The sequence below is a fragment of the Argopecten irradians genome, chromosome 14 (genome assembly GCF_041381155.1).
Source record: "Argopecten irradians isolate NY chromosome 14, Ai_NY, whole genome shotgun sequence".
Lineage (NCBI taxonomy): Eukaryota > Metazoa > Mollusca > Bivalvia > Pectinida > Pectinidae > Argopecten > Argopecten irradians.
In genome coordinates this window covers 36,385,590-36,410,886 of record NC_091147.1, presented here as the reverse complement: position 1 = coordinate 36,410,886, position 25,297 = coordinate 36,385,590, and the positions used below count along the sequence as shown (strand labels likewise).

The 25,297-nt window shown below is 34.8% G+C and overlaps 1 protein-coding gene across 1 annotated transcript in view; it reads left to right on the top strand.

Annotated features, from left to right (window-relative positions):
• Positions 1-25,043, top strand: part of LOC138307178 (uncharacterized) — a 42,557-nt gene extending 17,514 nt beyond the window's left edge. Inside the window, exons 9-29 of the mRNA XM_069247812.1 lie at positions 266-365; positions 943-1,041; positions 1,677-1,780; positions 3,379-3,498; positions 6,053-6,212; positions 7,086-7,194; positions 8,979-9,179; positions 9,600-9,688; positions 11,846-11,968; positions 12,360-12,517; positions 12,972-13,071; positions 13,681-13,762; positions 14,284-14,357; positions 15,031-15,153; positions 15,901-15,991; positions 16,571-16,695; positions 17,727-17,856; positions 18,551-18,657; positions 19,025-19,110; positions 21,018-21,234; positions 22,392-25,043. Coding sequence (XP_069103913.1) covers positions 266-365; positions 943-1,041; positions 1,677-1,780; positions 3,379-3,498; positions 6,053-6,212; positions 7,086-7,194; positions 8,979-9,179; positions 9,600-9,688; positions 11,846-11,968; positions 12,360-12,517; positions 12,972-13,071; positions 13,681-13,762; positions 14,284-14,357; positions 15,031-15,153; positions 15,901-15,991; positions 16,571-16,695; positions 17,727-17,856; positions 18,551-18,657; positions 19,025-19,110; positions 21,018-21,234; positions 22,392-22,499 — 2,506 coding nt within the window. The 3' untranslated portion in view covers positions 22,500-25,043. The remainder of the gene's footprint in view (positions 1-265; positions 366-942; positions 1,042-1,676; positions 1,781-3,378; positions 3,499-6,052; positions 6,213-7,085; positions 7,195-8,978; positions 9,180-9,599; positions 9,689-11,845; positions 11,969-12,359; positions 12,518-12,971; positions 13,072-13,680; positions 13,763-14,283; positions 14,358-15,030; positions 15,154-15,900; positions 15,992-16,570; positions 16,696-17,726; positions 17,857-18,550; positions 18,658-19,024; positions 19,111-21,017; positions 21,235-22,391) is intronic.
• The last annotated feature ends 254 nt before the right edge of the window (positions 25,044-25,297 follow it).

Genomic DNA, 25,297 nt, shown 5'->3' with positions numbered 1-25,297 from the left:
ACTCATGTGGGGCTGTTGTCAGATAAGGACCGTAGGACAGTTGTATTTTTCCTGGTACTCTGTGGCTTAATCCCTCAACCTCCAAAATCTAGCAAGCCTTTCAGTGACCCTGACATTTGATGAGACGTCACACCTGTAAAATACAAAACGACTAAGATCTACTTCTCAGAATCAATCATTAGTGATTTCTCCAATGAAATGTTTACTAATTTAAAATTGTTTGCATATTTTTACACAAGTCTGCTAACATGTTTCTTCTGAACAGAGCCTTACTGGAGAAGGACAGCAAAGATCTAGAACAAGCAGCGATTGCCCTGTCTGAGAGGAAAGCTGTCCAGCTGATCATGGAAGAGCTTGTACTAGATGTAGGTTATAGTGATCTAAAGATAGACTTGATATCTAAAAATAGATATAATATCTAAAAATAGACATACATGAATGCATGCCCTCTTCTCCAGTTGTCTCTCATATCATATTTAATCTTACCATGGTACTGGACATTTTATTTTGCAGCCATCCAAATGTAAAATCATGTTAGTAACTCACCCATACACTTCTAAAGATTTTTTCGAATTCTTTAAATTCTCAGAAAGGAGTATGATTCAATTTGGTATCTCATGGCAAAATTAGTAAGCCATGATGGTACTTGAAACATCGTTTTGAAAATGGCATAATTTAAGAAATAATACAGAAATTGTTGTTAAAACTCCTTCACCCCTAATAATTCACTATGGACTGGTCTAGTCTTTGGTTTAGATGAGTCTAAACGTATCTTCAGGGGTGAATGAGTTATTATGATGGGGTGTATGGGTTAATATGATGATGCTTGAAACTTATTCACCTCTGAAGACACTTGAACTCTCCTAATTCAGAGACTGGAATAGTTCATTATGAATTTCCAGGGGTGCATGAGTTAATATGGTGTGTTCGATCTTTTATAAGGTGACCGCGGACATGACTCAGGAAGCTGTTGATGAGCAGAAACATACATACGGCATGGTGAGGAATATGGCCTTCAAGGAAGTCATGAACAGAACCGAGGTATGTATCACAGATCTGACACTTTCTATAAACAGGATTGTGAATGTGTGTTCATTTCATATGTCATTGATATTTTATGAAATAAGTCTAAGAAGTTTTGATTTTTGTGAGCCTTAACGAGACAAGTTTTATAAAATCTTATATGAAATGAACACAAAATGAAGATACTTTTTATCACATTGCTACAAAAACCTACTTTTCAAAAAATATCATGTCAAAATGTATTGCAAAAATCCAACCAGGGTCGCCATTTTGTTCTGTCGTCCCCTAAATTCTGACGTCATGTCATTTTTCCTGACGTCATTTTATTGTTTCTGTCTAGATGACACAATTAATTTCAGTCAATGAAAATCGCTCCAGGTCATATATCAATAGTGACATATGCAGAAATACTGTCCTTTTGAGAGTTTGACATGCTCTTTTATAATAAACAAATCTTAATTTTACTGTTCATTTTATTTTGAATGCCATACAAGAAACAGATCTTTTTTCTTCTTTGTGTATGTCCCATTGTATTAATCATATTTTTTCCATCCTTAAATATCACAAAATCAACAAAATTTCTTTTTCTTAAGATGCAATATGGAAATTTTAACAAATCAGTAGATCTTGATTATTTGAATCATTCTTTGAAGGCTATAGTGCTAGGGGAGGACCAAGGGAGACAACCAAATGATCAGGGTTACAGCATGGTTACAAAAACCTTCTATGGATACCAGCAACAAAGAAACAGGCAAAGGTACAAGACTTTCTTTTGGCATAAATATACTAGAATATTATATAGCTAAAAAAACAATGTATCTTGCGAAGGTGTATATATATATATATATATATATATATATTAAAAAGAAGAAGAAACACTAGACTTCGTCACTAGGCCTTACAACCTTCACAGGTGTCTTCAGGCGAATATTATATATTTATAAATTTCAATTCTGTGTTTGTTATCTGTGGAAAAAACCTCAGTGAACATTATTAAAGGATGGTTAAGATGAATGCTTTGAAGATTTTCTTATTACTAGGTAGTAAGCTATATAAATTTTGTTCAAATGAATGACATTTTGTTTGTTTTGATAGGATGGAGTTATTTGGGCACAAATTTTTGATTGTTTTTGATAGGATGGAGTTATGGGGTCATGACCTTTTGATTGTTTTTGATAGGATGGAGTTATGGGGTCACGACCTTTTGTTTGTTTTTGATAGGATGGAGTTATGGGGTCATGACCTTTTGATTGTTTTTGATAGGATGGAGTTATGGGGTCACGACCTTTTGTTTGTTTTTGATAGGATGGAGTTATGGGGTCATGACCTTTTGATTGTTTTTGATAGGATGGAGTTATGGGGTCACAACCTTTTGTTTGTTTTTGATAGGATGGAGTTATGGGGTAACGACCTTTTGTTTGTTTTTGATAGGATGGAGTTATGGGGTCATTACCTTTTGATTGTTTTTGATAGGATGGAGTTATGGGGTTATGACCTTTTGATTATTTTTGATAGGATGGAGTTATGGGGTCACGACCTTTTGTTTGTTTTTGATAGGATGGAGTTATGGGGTCATGACCTTTTGATTGTTTTTGATAGGATGGAGTTATGGGGTCATGACCTTTTGTTTGTTTTTGATAGGATGGAGTTATGGGGTGATGACCTTTTGATTGTTTTTGATAGGATGGAGTTATGGGGTCATGACCTTTTGTTTGTTTTTGATAAGATGAAGTTATTGAGTCACAATTTTTTTTTGTTTTTGATAGGATGGAGTTATGAGGTCATGACCTTTTGTTTGTTTTTGATAGGATGGAGTTATGGGGTCATGACCTTTTGATTGTTTTTGATAGGATGGAGTTATGGGGTCACGACCTTTTGTTTGTTTTTGATAGGATGGAGTTATGGGGTCATGACCTTTTGATTGTTTTTGATAGGATGGAGTTATGGGGTCACGACCTTTTGTTTGTTTTTGATAGGATGGAGTTATGGGGTCATGACCTTTTGATTGTTTTTGATAGGATGGAGTTATGGGGTTACAACCTTTTGTTTGTTTTTGATAGGATGGAGTTATGGGGTCACGACCTTTTGTTTGTTTTTGATAGGATGGAGTTATGGGGTCACGACCTTTTGTTTGTTTTTGATAGGATGGAGTTATGGGGTGATGACCTTTTGCTTGTTTTTGATAGGATGGAGTTATGGGGTCATGACCTTTTGATTGTTTTTGATAGGATGGAGTTATGGGGTCACGACCTTTTGTTTGTTTTTGATAGGATGGAGTTATGGGGTGATGACCTTTTGCTTGTTTTTGATAGGATGGAGTTATGGGGTCATGACCTTTTGATTGTTTTTGTATAGGATGGAGTTATGGGGTCACTCACAGCCATTCACTCTAAAGGCAGCTCCTCAACGCATCAAAAAGAAAAAGCCGGAGAAGAAGAAGAAAGAAGAAGTGATACAAGAGGAAGAAGGCGATAAGTATGTAATTCATTGTGTTTACATATTTCACTGGGCCATTTCAGTTTTCGGAGGTTTTTAACTAATGGATTTATTCAAATTCCTTTTATTTGCAGTCCTTGGTCCAATTATCCATCTTAAATTCAAATGAAATTTCATTCAGTTTTGGACTAATCAGGATCAGAGAGTGTATAGATGGCCATCTTTGATTTGGGCTGATTAAGTTTGTTGTCACTACTTCTCAGGAAATACTTAAAGGATTTTTCTGTTATTTCATAAGTATAGTCGTCTCTCGAGATAATTTAGTTTACATTTGTTTAATTCTCATCATTCTTCATTGTTTATACATTACCTTTTGGAACTAAAAAGAAAAAAATCAAAATAAAATGGCAAACGGATGATCAGCTTAGATTTTTAGAAAGTTTCTCAGAAATGATTAAATGCAGGACATATATGAGAAACTTTTTGTTAAATCCAAATGCATTTTTTAATTAACATTTCAAAGGAAGAGATAATAGCAGAGGAATGATCTATTAGACTTCATTTCCTCTTGACAGCTGACATTGATTTTTGTCTTGATATAGGTTTAGGATTTTATAATATGTTGTTATGGATATGGGCAGTGGTTTTAGGGTAAAAATCAGAATTTTGAAAATTTCAAGTGGCCCAATTGGCAAACATATACTCGCATATGATTAAGCTCTTTAAAAAAATCTATAAAGGCTGCTAGATGCAAGCTTTGCTGTCCGCAAACCGCTCTTGTTAAGAGAATGCAAAAAATGTCGCTTTTCACAGCAGCATGGATTGAAAAGACACTTATCACAGTATACATGTACATACATGCATGAAGTAATTGTATATTCAAAGACTTAATTTACTTCGCAAGTATCAACTGACGAAAAGATAATTGTCAGTGATAAATTTTAATTGTCTTTTGTTGTGATGAAGTTACAAAATTTAATGTCATTGAGAAAAAGAGAAAGACTGCAGAAGAAGTTCTTAGAAATTTCTCCAATATGACAGAGTTGCTAATTATCATTAATTAGTATAAATATTCACCTGTTTGATGATTTGGCAGTGCGAGGCAATTTTGAGTGTAAGTATATATTGCATTAGCTAGTAATGTACAGGGTTATCTCCCTTGTATTTTACATTAGTATTATGTAGCTATTAGCTATAGAAAACACTATTTAGTATATATTGGTATTATAGACAGTTGTGCATCGTAAAAAGGAGAAAATAAGAGAATAAAAAATCTCATTGATCAGTAAATTAGCTAGTTATCACACAAATAGCTAGTAATATATACAGGGTTATCTCCCTTGTTTTTGATTAAACAATGAACAGTGTACAGTAGAACTTGTCTTAAGTGACCCTCTTTGTATAAAGACCACCTGTATAATACAACCACTTTCTTCTAAGGGTCTTATTGTAAGTGACCAATCATAATTTGACCTGTGTATAAAGATCACTTGTCTAATAAACTTATATAATCAAAATAAGACCATTTTTCCTATATCCTTTGGTCGGCTTAATTTATAAACAGGTTTGAATTGTAGCCACTTTAAGTAATTTTTGTTAGTATTCATTAATATTATTATAGTTAGTTATGCAGCAGAGGAGAAGGGAAATAAAAAGACAACTTAATACATGAATATAGCTAGTGTATGTTGTACAATTAAAGTAGCACATACATTTTCAATATTTTATAGTTGTGTGATGCACGGTAGAAGCATAAAGTGTATTTCAGCATTTCTGCACGCATCATGATGCACTGTGCTGAACCAAGAAAGCTTTGTTTGTTTGTATAGAGCATGTATTTAGGGTTTTAGGCGCATGTATATTGCTAAAATAATTTAAAATGACATTTTCTTTCAGAATATTTACACCTGACAAAGGATTTAGATATGTTTGTCCTGATTTTAGATATGACAAAGGATTATTTTACAATTGTCATTTGGTTGAAATATTTCCAATATGATAAAACAATAACTAAATTAGTTAATGCTAATATAAAAATAGTGCTACACAGACCAGGAGATTAGTTAATTAAACAAAGAAGATGATAAAAAATCCAATACCAAGGGGAGGTAATTCACGATTCATTTATATATCTGAATGACCCATCAACTTACATTAAGATTTATGTAATATTTAGATAATTAGTAAATGAATATTGTGTGATCTGGTAACAAGGGTACATTGTTATTCACTACTGTCTCAAAATATTAAGGAGCATGCATACAAATATTTCATGACCATAGAATAATGTCTACAGGTAGTCACAAATTACTGTGAAAAATATAGTCTCTGCCAAAAAATACCTTTCCAGTTAAATGGTGTGAATTTCCTTTTTTTTTTGTATGAAATGAATATACTTTCTGATTATCAATTTTTCAGTTTGATGATATCTAAATGTTATGGTTACATATAGCACAGACAACCATAATAACATTTTAACATTTTATAGTTGTCATGGTAACATGTGACGACGATGAGGATCCAGACATTGTAGCTCTGTAACCATGGTAACAGCTTTATGATTGTTTATTGTTGTCATGGTAACCTGTTGCAGGGACGACGATGAGGACCCTGACATTGTAGTACTAGAATATCACCATATCATACCTGTAGATATTAGGATTTATGAACCTGTACGCACAGACATACCAGACGTCAAACGAAACAAACGCATATACCAGACTTACATGACCAAGGAGGTGGAATACTGGTCGGTGAGTACAAAAAATTTCGTAACTCGTTCACCCCTGAAATTTCATAATGGACTGGTCTGGTCTTTGATTTGGAAGAGCCTAAATGTGCCTTAAGGGGTATATGATTTATTTAGCTTAATAGTATTTTTGTATTTGCATCAATCTAAACAAAATGAGACTCCACTTTAATGCTCTATGCTTTGCTCCAATACAAGATCTAATAACTGCGTGTTCAGGGTCACCTTAGCATGACCCCTTTGATTAGCCAATCAGCGTGTTGTCTATGAAATCTTCAGTGTAGTTGATTGATTCGGAAGTATAAACGGCCAAGATGTTCAGATTCTAGGCCAGGGGTCATGCAGAGGTGACCTTGAATGGAATGTTGTTAGATCTTTGTATTGGAGCGTAGTGTAGAGTATCGTAATTTTATTAGATTGGTCTTTGCATATTAGTTATTTGTGTATACCGGGGATTGTTACATTATATCAAGGGTTTTAATCATTAATTTGTGAATGAAAACCATTTGTTTTTCCCTGAAACTCTGACATTAGGCTTGCAAACACATTACATAACACAAGTTCTTTGTGTGCAAGTTTGGACAGATAGTACTTCAAAATTCAAACACAAAATAAACAAAATAGTGAGATTTTAATGGGATTTGACTATCAATAGTAGTTTTTACCTTAAGACTTTGATGAGGTACATAATGTACATGTATTTGTATCAACAAAGTGGATGGAATCTCGAGGAAATCATGAGGAGGTGTTTTGTATAAAAAGTGGTTTTGACCTTTGTTAGATTTAATAAGATGTATTGCATAATTAGACATGTACATGTATAAACAGAATAGATGTAACCTTTATGAGATTTTGATGGAGGATTTTGTTTAAACAGAGAGTGGAAGCGACCTTGAATCGTATAGATCTGCCAAAGAGATGTGGGGGAGTCTTGTCCATGGTGAGGTCACCAAATCAACGCTTCCTGGCCGTGGGAACCATTCATGGTACATCTTTTTATTTCCACAATACTTACCAGCCTTCATTATGTATGAGATTTTTGTCTTGAAATGGAATAATGCATTATTCTCAGTAATCAGTAATAAAATTGATATATACTAAATTTCATGTGAAGGTTCAAATTCCCCATTGTTTTTGCGTTTTCAAATTCCCCATTGTTTTTGCTTCTTTTCATTATATCTAACAGATAGATGGCTAAGAAGCTTGTACTATCTGTCTTATAGTATTTTGAGAATTATAGATTATTACCGTTTAATAATTAGTTTTGGTGACGTCACCTGCAACGCAGGGCGACACTTAGGTATCACTATGTCGACGTCAGCGTCGGTTGTGTCGGCGTTGGCGTCTTGGAAATGGTTTCCATGCAATAACTTTCGTATTTATTGTCCGATTTCAACCAAATTTGGTATATTGCTTTATATCTCGGATGAGTTTAATACTGGTCAAAATCCCTCAATATTTGCAAGAGTTACGGTACTTGATAACTTCACCTAATTAATAACAATATTTTCAACTGTAAATAACTAGTTTTGGTGATGTTTTCAACTTCTGTGCAGGCGACACATCCATTTTTATGGAATTCTTGTTTAGGATTTTGATAACATTTTCAGTGTATTTACCACAGGGACTTGATAACATGTTGTAGTTGACAGGCAAACAGACTTGTCTGGAATAAGATAGACAGATAGGATAGATAGATAGATAGATAGATAGATAGATAGATAGATAGATAGATAGATAGATAGATAGATAGATAGATAGATATTCTTTATTTCCTCATTTTTAAATATATGACCAATATAAGTTATGTCTGGTTTACTGATTGTTCATATTTTAGTTGTTTCTTAGATTCGTCACTGTTATTTATAATGTTCATCAATTTTTGCATACATTTTTGGTATCAGTTTTGAGATATATTCATTATTTCTGTCCAGTTTTCGTCTGACAAATTGATATCTCGTGATTGTCTGCCAAGGATAAATTTTGTTTGATCAGTTTCACTCATGTTCGTAAATGTAACATAGTCATTAACATGAAGAAAATTAACAATGATTTCCAGGATAAGATCCCTCTCAGCAAATAGAATATGGCATTCTATCAGAAAATGTACTACTATATAGCAACTGATATATATATCAGTTAACATTTTACCACATAATTAATACTGGAATACTGTCTGAATACGAATGTAATACTATGTAACTTATGATTTCTCACGACCTTGATAACATGTTTCTGGAGACAATATTAACTAACACAGGACCCTGATAATATACTTCAGGGGACATTATGTAACACAGGGACTTGATAACAGACAGGGACTTGATAACCTGATGTAGAGAATTTTGTACATCAGGGTTTTTGATGCTATGTTTCCTGTCTGCTTGGTGCATGCACAATCAGTACTTCATTTCCATATAGGATATAGTGACACAGATTTTTTTCGGGATGCAATTAATTATTTTTTCATATTTTAAACGTGAAGTAAAATTAGAAGCTCAAATTTTTCAATGGTGGTAATGGTGTAAAGTAAATAACTGTTGTAGCTCTAGAAAAATACTAAATCGTCTGCTCCTGTTTTTAATAGTGAAAATATACCATTTGTCAGCGGTGGAGCATCTTTAATGTTTTGACATATTTTCTTACACATATTACGGGGCCTAGCTAGTCAATATGGTTTGGGACCTTATAATTACCTTTGAAGTTTGGTTGTCCATACAACAGAGCCTTATATTTAATATGTGTTGATAAATTGTTGTCCATATTGCAGGGCCTAATCACTTACGTTTTGACATGTTATTGTCCATGTTGCAGGGCCTAGTCAATGTATGGGCTTTCCTTGGCGGTGGACTACGGAAGGCAGACACAAAGTCCCTCGGGATCGCGCCCGACTCAGACGGCCAACTCCCCAAACAGCTAGGACTCCTGTTCCAGTTTGATACAGACGAGAACGACTTCATGTTTTACCAAGGTAAGTCACCTATGGTTCCAACACAGGGATCTGACGACTGATCAGATGCTGTTGAATTTTCTGCATTTTGATTGTTCTGGTCTGAAAATTAGGCCTTATATTGTTTTTCTTTGTTGTCATTTCTAGCCTAATTGTTTGACCTAAGAAAATATTGTCTTATTTTCAATAAATAATGTTGATTATTTAATTATTTAATAATTGAATCTGATTGTCTGGTGTCTGGGACTAATGTTTATAGAGGTGATGTCGGCATGCTTAAAATGACTGATATATTCTACAATCATTATACACTGTACCACATTTATAGGAAATATTGATTCTGTCTTTGTTGGAAGAAATTCAGAGAGCAATGCCATTTTGTCCTTTGCTTGTGTGATTACTGAAAACACTTATTAAAGACATTATGATCTGTCATTGAAGGTCCATTTGTGGAGCAGGAAACACTAACTCAGAGTTTCTCACCGACTGTGGCAACCTTTTACCCAAGTTTTTCATTTTTTGGAATCCAGGTACAGTATTTGAAAATATATCAGTAATTGTTTTGGTCAAATGATATTTGAAAACCCACTATATTTCTGAAACGACTTTTGATTTTTAAAATTATGGAAATGTAAAATAGGATTGATAATTTTGTATAGTTGCAAAAGTTATTAGTCATACATATATTATGTTTCCGGCTGTCGTCCTTATTACCACACGTTAATTGACTTATCACCTTGCCATACTGCAAAACAGCCAAATTTATCTTTACTGTTAACAGAGATAACTCTTGGAAACTTGTATTTGATTGGTGTTGTAACCTCATTTTAGGCCATCAATATAGATTTTTAGGTCATCTGACCCGAAAGGTCAGGATGACCTATAGTCGTCATGTTTCTTCCGTTGAACTTCTTCTCAAGTTCTACCAGTGCGATTTGGCTGAAACTTGCATGAAATGATCCTGACATGGTCCCGACAACGTGTTGTTATTTTTCGGGTCGATCCGAAATCCAAGATGGCCGTCACAGCCGCCATCTTGAAAACACATTTTGAACTTCTTCTCAAGTTCTACTGGTGCTATTTGGCTGAAACCTGCATGAAATGATCCTGACATGGTCACGACAAAGTATTGTTATTTTTTGGGTCGATCCAAAATCCAAGATGGCCGCCACAGCCGCCATCTTGAAAACACATTTTGAACTTCTTCTCAAGTTCTACCGGTGCGATTTGGCTGAAACTTGCATGAAATGATCCTGACATGGTCCCGACAAAGTGTTGTTATTTTTCGGGTCGATCCGAAATCCAAGATGGCCGCCACAGCCGCCATCTTGAAAACACATTTTGAACTTCTTCTCAAGTTCTACCGGTGCGATTTGGCTGGAACTTGCATGAAATGATCCTGACATGGTCCCGACAAAGTGTTGTTATTTTTCGGGTCGATCCGAAATCCAAGATGGCCGCCACAGCCGCCATCTTGAAAACACATTTTGAACTTCTTCTCAAGTTCTACCGGTGCTATTTGGCTGGAACTTGCATGAAATGATCCTGACATGGTCCCGACAAAGTGTTGTTATTTTTCGGGTCGATCCGAAATCCAAGAAGGCCGTCACAGCCGCCATCTTGAAAACATATTTTGAACTTATTCTCAAGTTCTACCGGTGGGATTTGGCTGAAACTTGCATGAAATGATCCTGACTTGGTCCCGACAAAGTATTGTTACATCTCTGGTTGATCACAAATCGAAGATGGCTACCATGACACTATATCTAATTAATTTCCTGTATGTTAAGGCCCTTGGGCCAATTTGTTTGAAATAAAATTTGTTGAAAGAAATTGAAAATGATCCTGACAAAGTGACACTATATATAATTAATTTTATTATTGTCAAGGTAGTCAGATGACCGTTAAGGCCCTTTGGGCCTCTTGTCTTTTATTGTATTTTGAAGATATTTAAAAAAAACTGTGTTTGAAAGGAAGTGGGCCTTTTTACAAATTCAAAAGATGCATGTATACTTACTGTAATACAGCTACAAAGTTTGTGTAATGTGGCAAAAAGGACCTTTTTTTTCTTCTTAAACAATATATTTTATTTTTAAAATCGAATAACAGTTATTTTTTCTACAAAACTTGTCCTCTCGCAGGAGGGCTTTCACATATCATTCTTCTTTCATTCTTTATTTCCAGTCAATCAAAATAATCTTTCATGCTATTTCACTTTCTTTCTGTTTGTTTATTTGTTTATATTTTCCTTAAGGCAATCAGAATAATTATTACAATATTTATATGTATTTCGTATCAGGGTATACATATTAAAAAAAATTCCAGAATATTTTTTTTTTTCATAATGGACCCTCAATAACCTAGTGGACACTTCTGTACCATTGGACCTCAAATCATCAGGATTGCTAATTTTCCAGACTGCCATCTTCCATTTGTCTAGTCAATAATCAAACCTGTTCAAAGTCATTTCTGTCTAAATAAAGATTGAGTTTTCTGGAATATCTGTGGCTGGATATCATTGGTCCACTGGATATACATTTGCATTGGTAATTAAGAAAATATATTACAGATTGAATATCGCAATTAGATTATTACACATTCAGAATGAATTCCGATTTTCTGCTATGATATTTTTATCTTATTTATTGAAATATTTCACCACATTTGGTACCTTGTTATAATTCCAGAATATGATCTGTATTGCTTTGGAGAATGGAGACGTATTGAAAGCTGATCTGGAATACGCTTTAGGCAGCTCATCTACTACAGAGTTCACAGAAACGCCGAAAATTCTCAACCAAATGAACTTTGTTAGTTTGTTATAGTTTCTGCAGATTTAGTTGGGAAATATGATCTTTACTAGGTTTTTAGAATTCATATTACTTAATTTACATAGAGTGTAAACATATACACACAGTATATACAGTTTACCTTTAGTTAGTCTTAGAAAAACGTTTTTATCTAATGAAAATATGTTATTGTAACCTGCATATTGTTTGTTCTCTGACATTTGAGACAAATTTGAGTTCTTCCAATTCTTAGCCGGAAATTTTTCATTACAAACTAACTCAAAGGTGAAGATTAATTATACCTCGGTATGTCAGTGATGACAACACAATGTTTAAGATATATTAATATTTGTATTCTTGAACAGTTTGAAGATATTGCATGATCTGTAAAATGTTTTGTTGGTTTACTCAGGAGGAGCTAGAAGGCATAAACGTAATCGGGAAAGGGATCGAGGCCGAGCTCCTGAGGCGTCATAAAACTATCATCACCTTCATGGGCTATGTAGACAATATCAACCGCATGGTGACGGTCGACTCGGACGGATACATCATGTTGTGGAAACTTGACAAGTAAGGGTAACAGAACTACATAAAATGATTCTAATGGAAGAACTTAATGAACAAAACAAATAGAATAAGTAGAGACTGACTATTTCTCCTTCAAGTTGCATTTATAGACTCAAAGTAAGAGATAGTTAAAAATGGAAAAAAAAAAAAAAATCTTTTTAACATTCTAGTAATTAACAACCATTGTGGTTTAAGGAAGAAATTGTAGACATGGAAAAGCATAAGTTTACATAGAAAAAATGCTGTTCTACAACTGTCCCTTCAGATTTCAAACTAGCAATCCATATGTAGAAAGCTTGTAACAGAATGTTGGAGCACCTTATATTTCATTAACCACTTAGCTACTTAACTCATCAACCCCTGAAATTTCATAATGGACTAGTCTAGCCTTTGATTTAGAAGAGTTTACACATGTCATCAGGGGTGAATGAATTAAATGGTCTTTGTCTTTTAACAGTGAGAATATGACCACTACAGGTTGGTATGTGCCAGAATTTAAATACAGGATTGCTGCCTCCAAAGCCATGTATACACCAATCAACAAGGAGAAACCAAAGGTTAGAGGTCACAATATGGGGTTAAAGTTCACAGCATCATGATTCATATGATGATATTGTATTTAACATACATTTTATACACAATGTGCATTGAAGAAGTCAGTGCTATGTTATATGTACATAATGGTATATATACCAATAAATCTAGTTAGTCAGCCTTTAAGGTACGTTGTTCAAAATGTTAACCTGCAACAAGGAGAAGCCCAAGGTTAGAGGTCACAATTTGGGGTTAAAGATCACAGCATCAGATTTGGGGTCACATCATTTGGTTTGATGTCACTCTTTTGAAGACCTTTATCTATAGATATGGTTATAAACTATCAAGAAGAATATACCTCAACTTGGTTCATCTTACAATAATGTAATGAACATGTAAAATGTGCATTGGGTAAGTTAGTGCTATGTTATATGTACATGTTACTACATAATGGTATACACCAATCAATCTGTTTAGTCAGCCCAAGGTATGTTGTTCAAAATGTTAACCTGCATTATGTTGCAAATTAATAAAATCCCAATATCAGGAAGGGTTAGGTGTAATGAACTACATATCTTTAATCTGTCTTTGTTCAAGAGCTAAATGAAGATATGTTTTCGTGACATTTTCAGATGATTTTCACTGACCGCCTATCACAGATGCCTGGCGAGCGTCCTAGAACGCTACAGGAAATAGCCAAACAGAGAAAGACTAGTAAGTACACAACATGCACAACCTGCCTTACAATGATATTTCCTTCCGCTCTTGATATATATAACACATATTTCCTAAAATTTGAAATCAAAGAAAGATACATATTTTTGTAGGTTTGATAAAAATAAAAGTGTGAAAGGGTAATAAGTATTCAAGAACTCAAGATTTTGTGATCTGTATCTACCACTGTGAGAATGAAAAAGTAAATCTATGAAAAAAATAAAAACCTCGTAGATTGTGCATATTAAGCACTGTTCCTGCATCCTGCAATATGCAAGAGGCAATAAATTTGCAACAAGATATGCTTTCTCTTCTTTCTCAATTGCCTTCTGCCTAATGTGTAGTTGCATATCTTGATAATGCCTCAAGTCTGGCGTTCAGATTCTTTATTTGTAACTTTGAGATGACATTGAGCCCTGTCCTCTAACTCAGGAATAAAGACTCCGATGCAATTATGATGCATTTTCTTCAACCTGTGACTTTGAATATTTAATGAAACATCTACTTTTTTCTGATTCTAGCCCAAACAACCCTAGACAATATGCAGCTTGGTGATCCATGGCATAGAGAGATCCTTAGAGACGAAGGCCTCACTGTGAGTTCTGCTTGATGAATTATCATTGATGACAAACTTTTCATTTTTGTTTTTAAACAATTCAACTCTAATCACTCTGGAAGATCAAAACTACATTTACCAAAAGGTTTTGTTGGTCTGGACCAAATTTTTCACTATACAGTTTATATACATTGGTAGATCAGAGTGTTTAGTGTTACCATGGGCCTATATAAGACAGTGTTAATGAGGATTCACTGTTTGATAAACAAATTCTGATATTTGTGTTAACGACTACCATTGACGGATCGCCAGCTGTCAATCAAACCGCACGTGACTTTGTATTTTGTATTGTGTGTGCTACGATGTTTGCTCCGACATTGAATAGAAACACATGCGTTCGTGAGCACAAGGCGTGGCTATATTACACCTGGTGATCTGTCAATTGAAACATCTTGGAGGAACATTTTTTGTCATGGCCTCAAATACCAGGTAGTGGGTGATTGTTTAGTTATTGACTTACAGCTCTAGTTTATAATATAAATTCGATTCTTTGAGTCTTGAATCCCCCCCCCCCATTTTTTTCAAGTCTTCTATGTATTGAAAGGATTGGGTTATTACTGCTTCAGCAGTACTTTTTCAGACAGGCCTCAGTTTTCTTGTCTCATTTTTTTGTGTGCAACACCCTATCTGTACTTGATTTCTGTCATTACAGCTGTATGTGTATGCCCCTAAGGGTGGGGTAAAGACCAACGGAGCCATGTTCCATCTCGTCATGCGACACATCGAGACTGATACTCTGTCGTCCTACGTCACTCGAATGTATAAACCAATTAAGGTATGTCTTACTGATTCAGCTAATTAAGTCATCGATTTTAAAAGCGCAAGATTTCCTCAAGAAGTTTTGTCACATTTTATTACGGTCAAATCTCTCCATCAAGAATACACAAATAATCTTTATAGCCAAGTGTTTAAATTAAGTTGAAAGCTATTTGGGAACCAAAGAGTTTTTATTAAACAGTTAGTCTTTGAATATTCTGTATTTGTATATTACAGAGTAACCTCCCTTGTGTGTGGGTAGGTAGAAATTGTGACATCATTGTTTTGTGTGCACAATTCCTGTGGTTTTCTCAGAAAACAATGATATTTCACTTGCAAATTATAATCAATACCTAACCACAAGGACAGATAACTCTGTAATATACAAACTCATAATAGGTTAAAACTGTATATAAAAATTGGCGATTTGGGACAAATAGAAATTGATCTTAATATACAGTTGTCCATTATAAAGAGGTGGTCACTAAGGCAGGTTTTACTGTCTGAAACTTATCACGGGTCAAATAGTGTTAAAATATAGGGGTCATTTGGTAGTAAAAATGAGGTCTTATTCAGCAGTTGATCATTATTAGCTCACCTGGCCCGAAGGGCCGGTGAGCTTATGTCATGGCGCGGCGAGAAGAGTGTCATTTGGCACAAATCTGGGGAGGGAAAGAACTGTATAAATTTTGCTCTGCCCCGGGCATATAGGTTTTACTGTTATAGAGTTTGACACTTATCTGAATGTAAAGCTATTTCATTTCAGGTGAAGTACACCAAGATATTTGAACCCAGGATGTCAACTAACGGCCGGGATATGATATTCATGATGTTGTTTCCATCGTACCCTCCAAAAGGTTTAATCTGATAGACTGTTGTTTTAAAAGAACAAAAAGTTTTTTAGTTTTCCTCTTCTTGTTTCTAATGATTCTAATGCTTTAAGGACATTTACAAAGAAATGTAATCTTTGTAAATGACCTTGAAGCAGCCAAGGTCATGTGAGGACAGCTGTGTATGCTGAACTGGGTCAATTTGGGTCAATTTAATTTGAAAGTAGCATGTTAACCAAATCACCCCTGAAATTTTATAATGGGTTGTCCCCAGGTCTTGAAGTAGAAGAGTCCAAATGTGTCTTCAGGGATGAATGACTTAACCTACGGTATTTAACCCAATAAACACCCCATCCCTATAAGTGCCCCTCCCTCATCTTTAGGCCTCAATATCACTTATCTTGTATAAAATGCAGACAGAAAATATAAAAACTGGGTAGGTTGCTTTATTTGTTTTCTTTGAATTTGCATTATGATTTATAGCTTACTTTGTTTGAACAGTTCTGTTGATAAGCAACTCCTTATTTGTTTCAATTTGTTAAAACACCCTGAGCGCTTATTGGCTTATTGTTTCTTTTAATAAATTCTGTGTCCTTTGTTTGACAGCTGCCCACTTGACCATTGTTGTGTGTGACCTAACCATCGGGGAATTGAAGCCCTTTAGACGTGACATCCATCTGACCACTGCCGAGTATAACGATATACTGGAAAATAACGTCGTTCAGTATGATGTAAGTCCATCACCTCGACTGATGTGAGTAGACCAGTGGGAACTCATTCACCCCTGGAAATTAATAATGAACTATTCCAGCCATTGAATTGGAGAAGTTAAAATATGTCTTAGGGGTGAATAATTGGAGAAATAAAAAAATCTTAAATGGGTCTGTTGATTATGTTTGGATATCATATTGAAAGATTATGGCTGGTCAGCATTCGGCAAGCATTTCAAATCTGTTATGAGTGTTGAGATATCCCTATTGACAGACCGATGTTGATTTTTTTCCTCTCATATACTAGTATATATGATTAATAATGAAACTTGAATGTTTAACAGGATTTTCGTCAATCCATTATTACAAGACTGTTGTTATGTGTCAAAATTGATGACATCATTGACACAATAAGCCTTGTGTAAGGATAATGTCACATAAACGTTTAACGCATGTAAGCTGTCTTCCATCTCCATGTGTAAGATAGAGGTTTTTCTTACCCGGGACAAAGATATCCCCAACTTGACCGGTGTGAGATTTTTTCTATCTCACCCTAGGGTTTGTTTGTTTGTTTGTTTGATTCATTAACGTCCTATTAACAGCTATGGTCATGTAAGGACGGCCTCCCATGTATGCGGTGTTGCGTGCACCCGAGGGTAAAGACAGGTACACTAGACCTGTGCACGTGCTCACATAGGATAAGAGAAAAAGAATTATTCATCCTCTTTGGGTTGAGGCAGGAGATCTCAACCCTCGGGATAAGTTTTCTTAAGCTGTCGAACACTTGGCAAAGATTTGTGTTGACAACTTAAGAATCTTGCCCCTCTGGTTGAGATTCTCCTGTCTCACCCCAAAGGGGGTGAAGGGTTCTATTAGTCGTGTGAAGTTATAGTCACATCTTCTTACAATGATATCATGAAGACAAGACCTTAGATATCAAGTAGCGATGTAAAAAGTCTTGCGCCAAAGTCACTTTTGAATTGTCAGATGAATTAATATCCATCCAAACCAGTCTTGCCCTCCTCATCATCAATTGTCCTTTCTTTTGATAGGTCAGTCAGACATATGGACCAACAGGTTCCTCCTATGTGTTTGTGAACATTCGCGGTGAACTAAAGGCATACTCACTCAACACAGGACGGCAGATTGTTATGATGGAGCGAGAGGAGGACAGATTCTCAGGTAAAAAATAATTACAGGTGTGCTGGATTGTGGTATATTGCATAAAGTTTACAGGGGTCTTGGGTTGGTTGCTTTGGTTTCGAATGAAGGATAGCATGGAACATTAATTTGCATAAAATTTTGTTACCTTTATACAGTAATCTATTCTACCGACATAAAACTCCCCTCCTACCCTAGAAACAAAAATCACAGTGAGGGATCTTATCACTAAATGTGTGCCTAGTACTGTATTCGCCGTAATTAGCCTCTCTCTCCCTTTAAGCGCCCTCCTCTTTTCTGGAGAACAGTTGGAAGTTGTATAAACACCCCCTTTCCATAGATTTAACAATGTTTTACAACATGTGATGCCTCAAACATCATCTGTGTATACCATATTACATAAACTTTCGAGTCTTTTACATGTGAATCACAACATAATTATGAGTCTCAAAGGATAAAAGACATATACATGTTTACTGTAACAGATTAATGTACCATGAGTACAGAAAGATTTAAAATATGACTTTTTTTCGTCCACAACTTACATTTTGGTTCATTAATAAGCGTCCCCCTTTGTTACAATTATTTAAGCACCCTGGGCGCAAATTATAGCGAGCAAGGGAAGTTCTTTTATTCCACAGCAAACGGAAATAAGAAGTGGTTGTGGAATTTATGGTTTAAGCTTAACTTAAGATGTATCATTGTCTGTCTTCAGGTTTTCCTGGGTGTCTCATTGATGCCTCAGACTGGGACCTGCCTCGTAACTTAGAAGTCACCGTCATGTGTTCCAAGGGCAAGACGTACGCTGTCTTCTACGGCCAGGTAAATTCTATCAGGAAACTGATAGGTTAAGTACAAAATTGACATGGGGAAAATCATAGGGCAAGATGCACACTAACATTTACGGCCAAGTACATACTCTATCAAGAAACTGATAGGTAAAAGTTGATTGACAAGGGGGTGGGGGCAGGGGAAGGACACCATTTACATACTTGTTTTTTTTAATCTTATGCAAAACTGGAGTAAAACAAGCCATGGGAAAGGTTGTCAATTTAATAAGATTCACAGAAATACCCTGTCTTTTGTACCTTATGACTGTAGGATCTGATTAATATTATTTTGATATTCTGGCTGCTCCACACTCTTTTACAAAAATTTAGATCTAATTAATGTTTATATTTATTTGTAGAAAATCAATTATATCTCTGTGGTCGACTTTACTGACAAAAACACATACCGACAGCGACGGGCCATGTGGAAATCGTATGAGGTCTGGTAAGTGCAAGCGACACTGGATGAACACAAAATTTATTGAGTTATAAACTAGTTAAATATAAAAGGCGAAACATAGATTTGAACCCATAACCAAGTGGTTCCAATGACATTCTACCACATATCTGGTTTCTTAATTGAGACTCACATGGATGAAAGTTCAAATTAACAAATCAGTGAGCTCTTTTATTCACATTAGGATCTGTCTATTATAATTTTGTTACTAATTATTATACAATAATGTTATATTTTTTATATCCTTTGGACGGCCGTAACTAAATAAACAAGAGCTGTTGGAGAACAGCAAAGCTCGCCTATTCAGAAGAAGTTGATGTTCAAGTATTTACTATTTAAACATGGAAATATGACAAATTAACAGACTCAAAAACCCCCTAAAGGGCCCCAAATTGGTTGTATTATCACGTTAAGCATCCATACACATTAGGAAAATAAAATCATAAACATTTATGATGACTTATGCTTAAACAATTGACAAAATAGAAACTTGCTCAAAAACTTTAACATGGAAATATGACAAATTAACAGACTCAAAAAACCCCCTAAAGGGCCCCAAATTGGTTGTATTATCACGTTCAGCATCCATACACATTAGGAAAATAAAATCATAAACATTTATGATGACTTAAGCTTAAACAATAGACAAAATAGAAACTTGCTCAAAAACTTTAACATGGAAATATGATAAATTAACAGACTCAAAAAAAACCTAAAGGGCCCGAAATTGGTTGTATTATCACGTTCAGCATTCATACACATTATGAAAAAAATCATAAACATTTATGATGACTTAAGTTTAAACAATTGACGAAACAGAAACTTGCTCAAAAACTTTAACGTGAAATTGGACGCCAACGCTGACGCCGACGCCGGGGGTGACAACATTAGCTCCCCCTATTCTTCGAATAGGCAAGCTAAAAAAATAAAAACTAAATGCTAGTTTTTTTAAAAGGAGATGTTCATCCCAATACATATAGAGAGAAAGGGGAAAGGAGCACCGATTAAAAAAAAAAAAAAAAGGTCAAGGTTTCTGCCTCCCATCACCCGTATGTGGTGACCTTTAGGGGACTTCCGGTGACTGTTTTTGCTTGTTTGTAGTGTGTATTGTTTGTTATCATTGCAAAAGTGGCATAAAACCGAAATCTAGATGTAAACTGCTTTCATAGATGGCATTTGTTATAACCTACTATCAAAATTGAGTCGAAAGGATATTAGATAAAATAATCATTATATGATTTTTTTGTGTATTTTAATGTATTTCATACCATTTACAATACTGTTATATTATAGCTGGTTAATTTTGCATGTCACGCCTTTCGCAATTTGATCTCAAATCAAGATTGAATTTTAGCGGTTTAGAATTATTAAGATATGTCTTTAATGGGTTTTTTACATGAATCAACCATAATTTCTTAAATATGCTCCAACGCTCTATAAAAAACAGGAACCGACGAATTAGTATTTTTCTTTAGTTACAAAAGTTACTTACTTTACACCATTACCACCTTTGAAAAGTTCGAGCTTTTCGTTTTACTTCAAGATAAAAATATTAAAAAAAATTAATTGCATCCGGAAAAATTTCTATATAATGTTCTATATGGAATGAGATACTGATTGCGCATGCAATAAAGCAAACTAAATTATCTTATATTAATTTTTGCGTTAATTAGACATATATGCATACACGACTAAACACCAATTTTTCTTCAAATAATGAGTATTGTTTTTGCTCTGTCAGTGGTGGAGCATCTTAAACATTTTGCATATCTCAGAATAAATTTTCATAATCATAGCATTGTTCTGCAAAATAGCGAAATTATTATCCTCACAAAAAAACCCAACTTTATGGTATTTCATATAAAGATGTGTTTTTTTGTGTATATTTTTGATAGGAATGAACACCAGGTTATGCCAATAGAACAGCGGTGTAACTTCATCACCCAGGAGCTAGGCGACACCCAGCATCCCAGCGTGTATATGCGAGCTCTGGTACTAAAGGCTATGGACGACGCTATCATGCAGTCGGATGGAGTAGACTTCACCAACGAATTCAAGTTTGAAAATCAGGCGATAGACAAAGTGGAAAATTACTTAGCTCTTCAGGAAGAGGTAGGTAATCTTATACAGAACAGTTCAAAGCTATTCCTGTGTCTTTCTCTTTATTAATATCCACAAATGAAAATAAGACTAATAGACTCTTACATCTGTCTGTCATGTGGACAGAGATATCTCAACCTGAAGGTTGACAGCCAAAATCTTTCACAAGGGTTGAGAAATCCCTGTCCACCTGACAGGCTCATGGTTGATTCTTTTTCTCTCATACTTTAAAAATCAGTTGTTCAGAAACATTTTGATTCAAGGTCATCAAATGTATATCGAAAATGTCAAAATTAATGACATTGTCGACAATGGTTGTGGCAGGTATTGATGATGTCACGCCATTGTTAACTCATGTGAGCTGTCTTTTCCCTACTAGGTAAAAGACAGTTATCTATTCCCTAGCAACCACAGAATAACCCTATCAAGTATGAGAGAAACATTTACTCCATTGCAATTATTCATAAAATACATTTATTATTTAGCACAATTTTCTTGGCTGTCTTGTCATGTCTTTGTTTTTAGATTATGTGGTGAAAGAACTTACATTATATTCGAATTGTAAGATGACTTTCATATTATGTATTTTTATGTTTTTAATGTCATGCGATTTTGCTAAAAATCAATTAAATGAAATGTTAACTGCAAAATTAAAATGATTAAAAAGTAAATCTCTTACTCAATTCGATGTGCAATTATATTGTGTATTTTTGTCTCACTCTTCATTCATCACATTATCTTTTTTGAAATAACTTCTCCCACGTTGATGGCCAATAGGTTAACCAAGCAAGTACATATAGTACCAAACATAGCTATAATACTGTAAACCAACTTTTTTGGCGGCTGCTAAATTTCGCAGGTCCATTTCAAAACAAGTTCGCAAAGAGAAACATTCGTGAATTCAAAATTTGTAAGTTCTCTCAGTATCAAGTTTAAATAATAGTTTGTGTCGATAAACTTTCGCAAAACTTTGATTGTGAAAGATTGCAAAATTCTGTTAACCTCTGACTTACATCAAAAGTATGCCTAAGCTTTGGTATAATTGATAATGAAAAAAGGTTTGAAATGTCTGAAATATCTTTGACTTTTTGTGTTCCTTGCACTTCTTTTAAGAAATGGATTTGAATCGGTCTTTGATGCTTGACATGTAACCTTTTTTTTATCTGCAGGTTGAGAAATCTAACATTTTGGTAGACACTGCGGCGAAACCTGTAGAAGAAGAACCAGATGAAGGAGACAGGACAAACTTTGCTCCTGAAGACTATCTCATTTCCTGAACTAAAAGAGACCTAATTTACATGAATATGTCTCGGAGTTGAAAGTTTTGCTTTCTCTGTAAAAGACTTCCTCATTTATGAGGTGAGAGAGACCAAACGTCAGGTGAAACATACCTGAAAGTTTTCTGAGTCGAAAAAGACCCGACTTCCGAAGACCTCCTCTATCAATTCCTGGTTCTAAAAGAGCTGACTATCTTTGGATTTACATTTGATTCTTTAATCAAGTCCTTAACAGGGAAGCCTTACTTTGTTTCTGACGATATCTTTGATTCCTGAGTCCATAAAGACCTGACTATCATTATTCATGAGGACTGTCGGGATGAGTTAGTCGAGAAAGACTTGACAAATTTTAATCCCAGAGTCTGACCTGGTTCCTGAGTCTATAAAGACCAGACTGTACAAATTCCTCAACCAAAAAACACCCGACCTACTTTGCTCCTGAGGGCTAACTCGATTCCTGAGGTGATAGAGACCAGATTATGTTTACTTAATCAAACCTCCTGCATTTGTATACTAGTAGACAATCTTGGCTCCCGGTGAGAGCTGTGTTTCTGAAGGCACGGTCACCTTATTTCCAGAGGCAAGGAAGACCTGACTATTCTTTCTATTAAAGACTACTTCAGCTATTGAAGCAAGCAATACCTGAGGAACTTTAGGCATAACGACTACCTTCAAGTTGATTCCTGAGGCGAGAGGAGAAATCAGACTTACGGGATACAGATTACCTTGCATCTGATGACCAAAACTCCTGAAATGTAAAAATCCTGACAAGTTGTTCTCCTGACGACTTCCTCATATTCCGAGGTGAAAGAGATCCTATGTTTTCTATTCAAATGGCCACATAATGGTCGGCGTTGAAGGCCTGGCCATGGAAGAACAGACACTGCCTCCTTTCCTGATGGATAAGCAGGACAGAACTAAGTTTGCTATCGCTCCTGTCTTTTATTCAAAGGGTAAAAGATAAAACATTGAACTTAGAATTAAGTGACAAAAATATGCCTAGCGTTTGACAGCTCATTCCCAGGGATGAGATCTCTTATCTCACCCCTAAGTGGGTAAATGATTTTTTTCCTCTAACCCTTTGCACCACTTTGTGTTTCAAGTGCAATTAAAGATCTCATGTAGCTTTTCTTTACCCTAGAGTGAGATAGTAAAACCTTACACCGGTAAAATTGCGGATATCCCTTTCCGGAGTAAGAGAAACTTCCTGTCTCACTGAAGAAAGTTGAAGTGTTTTGTTTCGTTTGAGGTCTGGTTTATAATACTCTACTCTATATCTTGTACCTACATGTAGATTTGAAAAATACATTTTATAACTTAATAAGTTTATCTGTCAAAAATAAAGAGAGATTTAATATAAAAATGTGATGGCGCAACACCTGTCGTCTGCCAGTCCTACTCACTGTCTCCAGCATTGTCTTATTTAAAGATAACATTTTTAACGACTACCTGCATAATAAACCAACTTTATGGGGTATCTAATGATTTAAAATTTCTCTTGGGTATAAAGATAACTTAGCTATAAAGATTTGTTTCCCCTTGGGTGGTATTTATTTATAGATATTTTGACTGAAGCATGCTCAAATGAGGTCTATGGCATTTGTTCAAACGTTGGAAGAGCTTTGACTTATTTTCACAGTTATAATTAAAAAACAAATTTTTTCTCAACTACCTAAAAGCTCACTTATGGTATTCTTGGGTAAATTAACTAGGGTTTATCAGTTAATGATCTTCACTCGTAAGGTCCATAACAAATGTGATCTGATGTTATTTCTGGACTTATTTCCTTTTTTTAAATTTTTTTTTACAAAAGGGTCTATCAAACTGATAGTTAGTATGCTTGAGTGCAGGTTTGTTCAAATGAATGACCTTGATATGCATTTATGGTCACCATTATTTTTTTTTAATTTAGCAGGTGAGTTTACCGGCCTCTTGGACCACTTGTTCTTGATTGTTTGTTAAGACACAGGCTTTTGGATCTGTAGATATACGGACACCCCTATATATATATTTGTGTTTGGAATACTTTGTGGCAGAGTCAAAAGCCTGTGGTAAGGTGTTGTTGTTGATTTCGATGTTTGTTGCATATTAATGATCATGGTAAGTACAAATAGATTAAGTTAAAGTAATTTACATTCCAGTTATTAGATATTAGTTATTAAAATACAGACAGCTGGGTCCAAGGTATTTATACTAATTTATATAATATCAGCATTATACATCCTATGTACATATTTCTGAATAATGTATAGTTATATTTTCCGACTAGATGCAGTATTGAACTTTATACACAGGTTCTAAGATGAATTAATGATCTTCCAGCCAGGAGATGATATAAATTTATATACTTCATTTTATCAGAGATTTAAATTTCTAATTACATTCCCGTTGCCATACATTTTGTCAGTTCTAAAATGCTTTAATATATTTATTTAATTTATTTTTAAATCAGTGCTATAATTTTAGATAAATACTTATCAATGCTTGTACACTATATTTAAAAATGTATTATTAATTTATCTATAAGTGCACCATTTTATAAAATTCTATTTTTTGACACTAGAACTCCACATTCCAATGTTCTTATATCATTGAAAACCAAAACAGCTTGTAATCATTAGTTTTATCTATAAAACCATTCCATAGATAATGTTGCGTCAGGATAATACCTTAGGATAGTTCTGAGTTTGAATTGACGTATTCTAGTCACCCCCTTCCCGCGTCAAAAATAGGGTACTATTTTCTATGCATTGTTAATGTCATCAGTAATATGTATGTACATTGTAACTTCCCCAAAA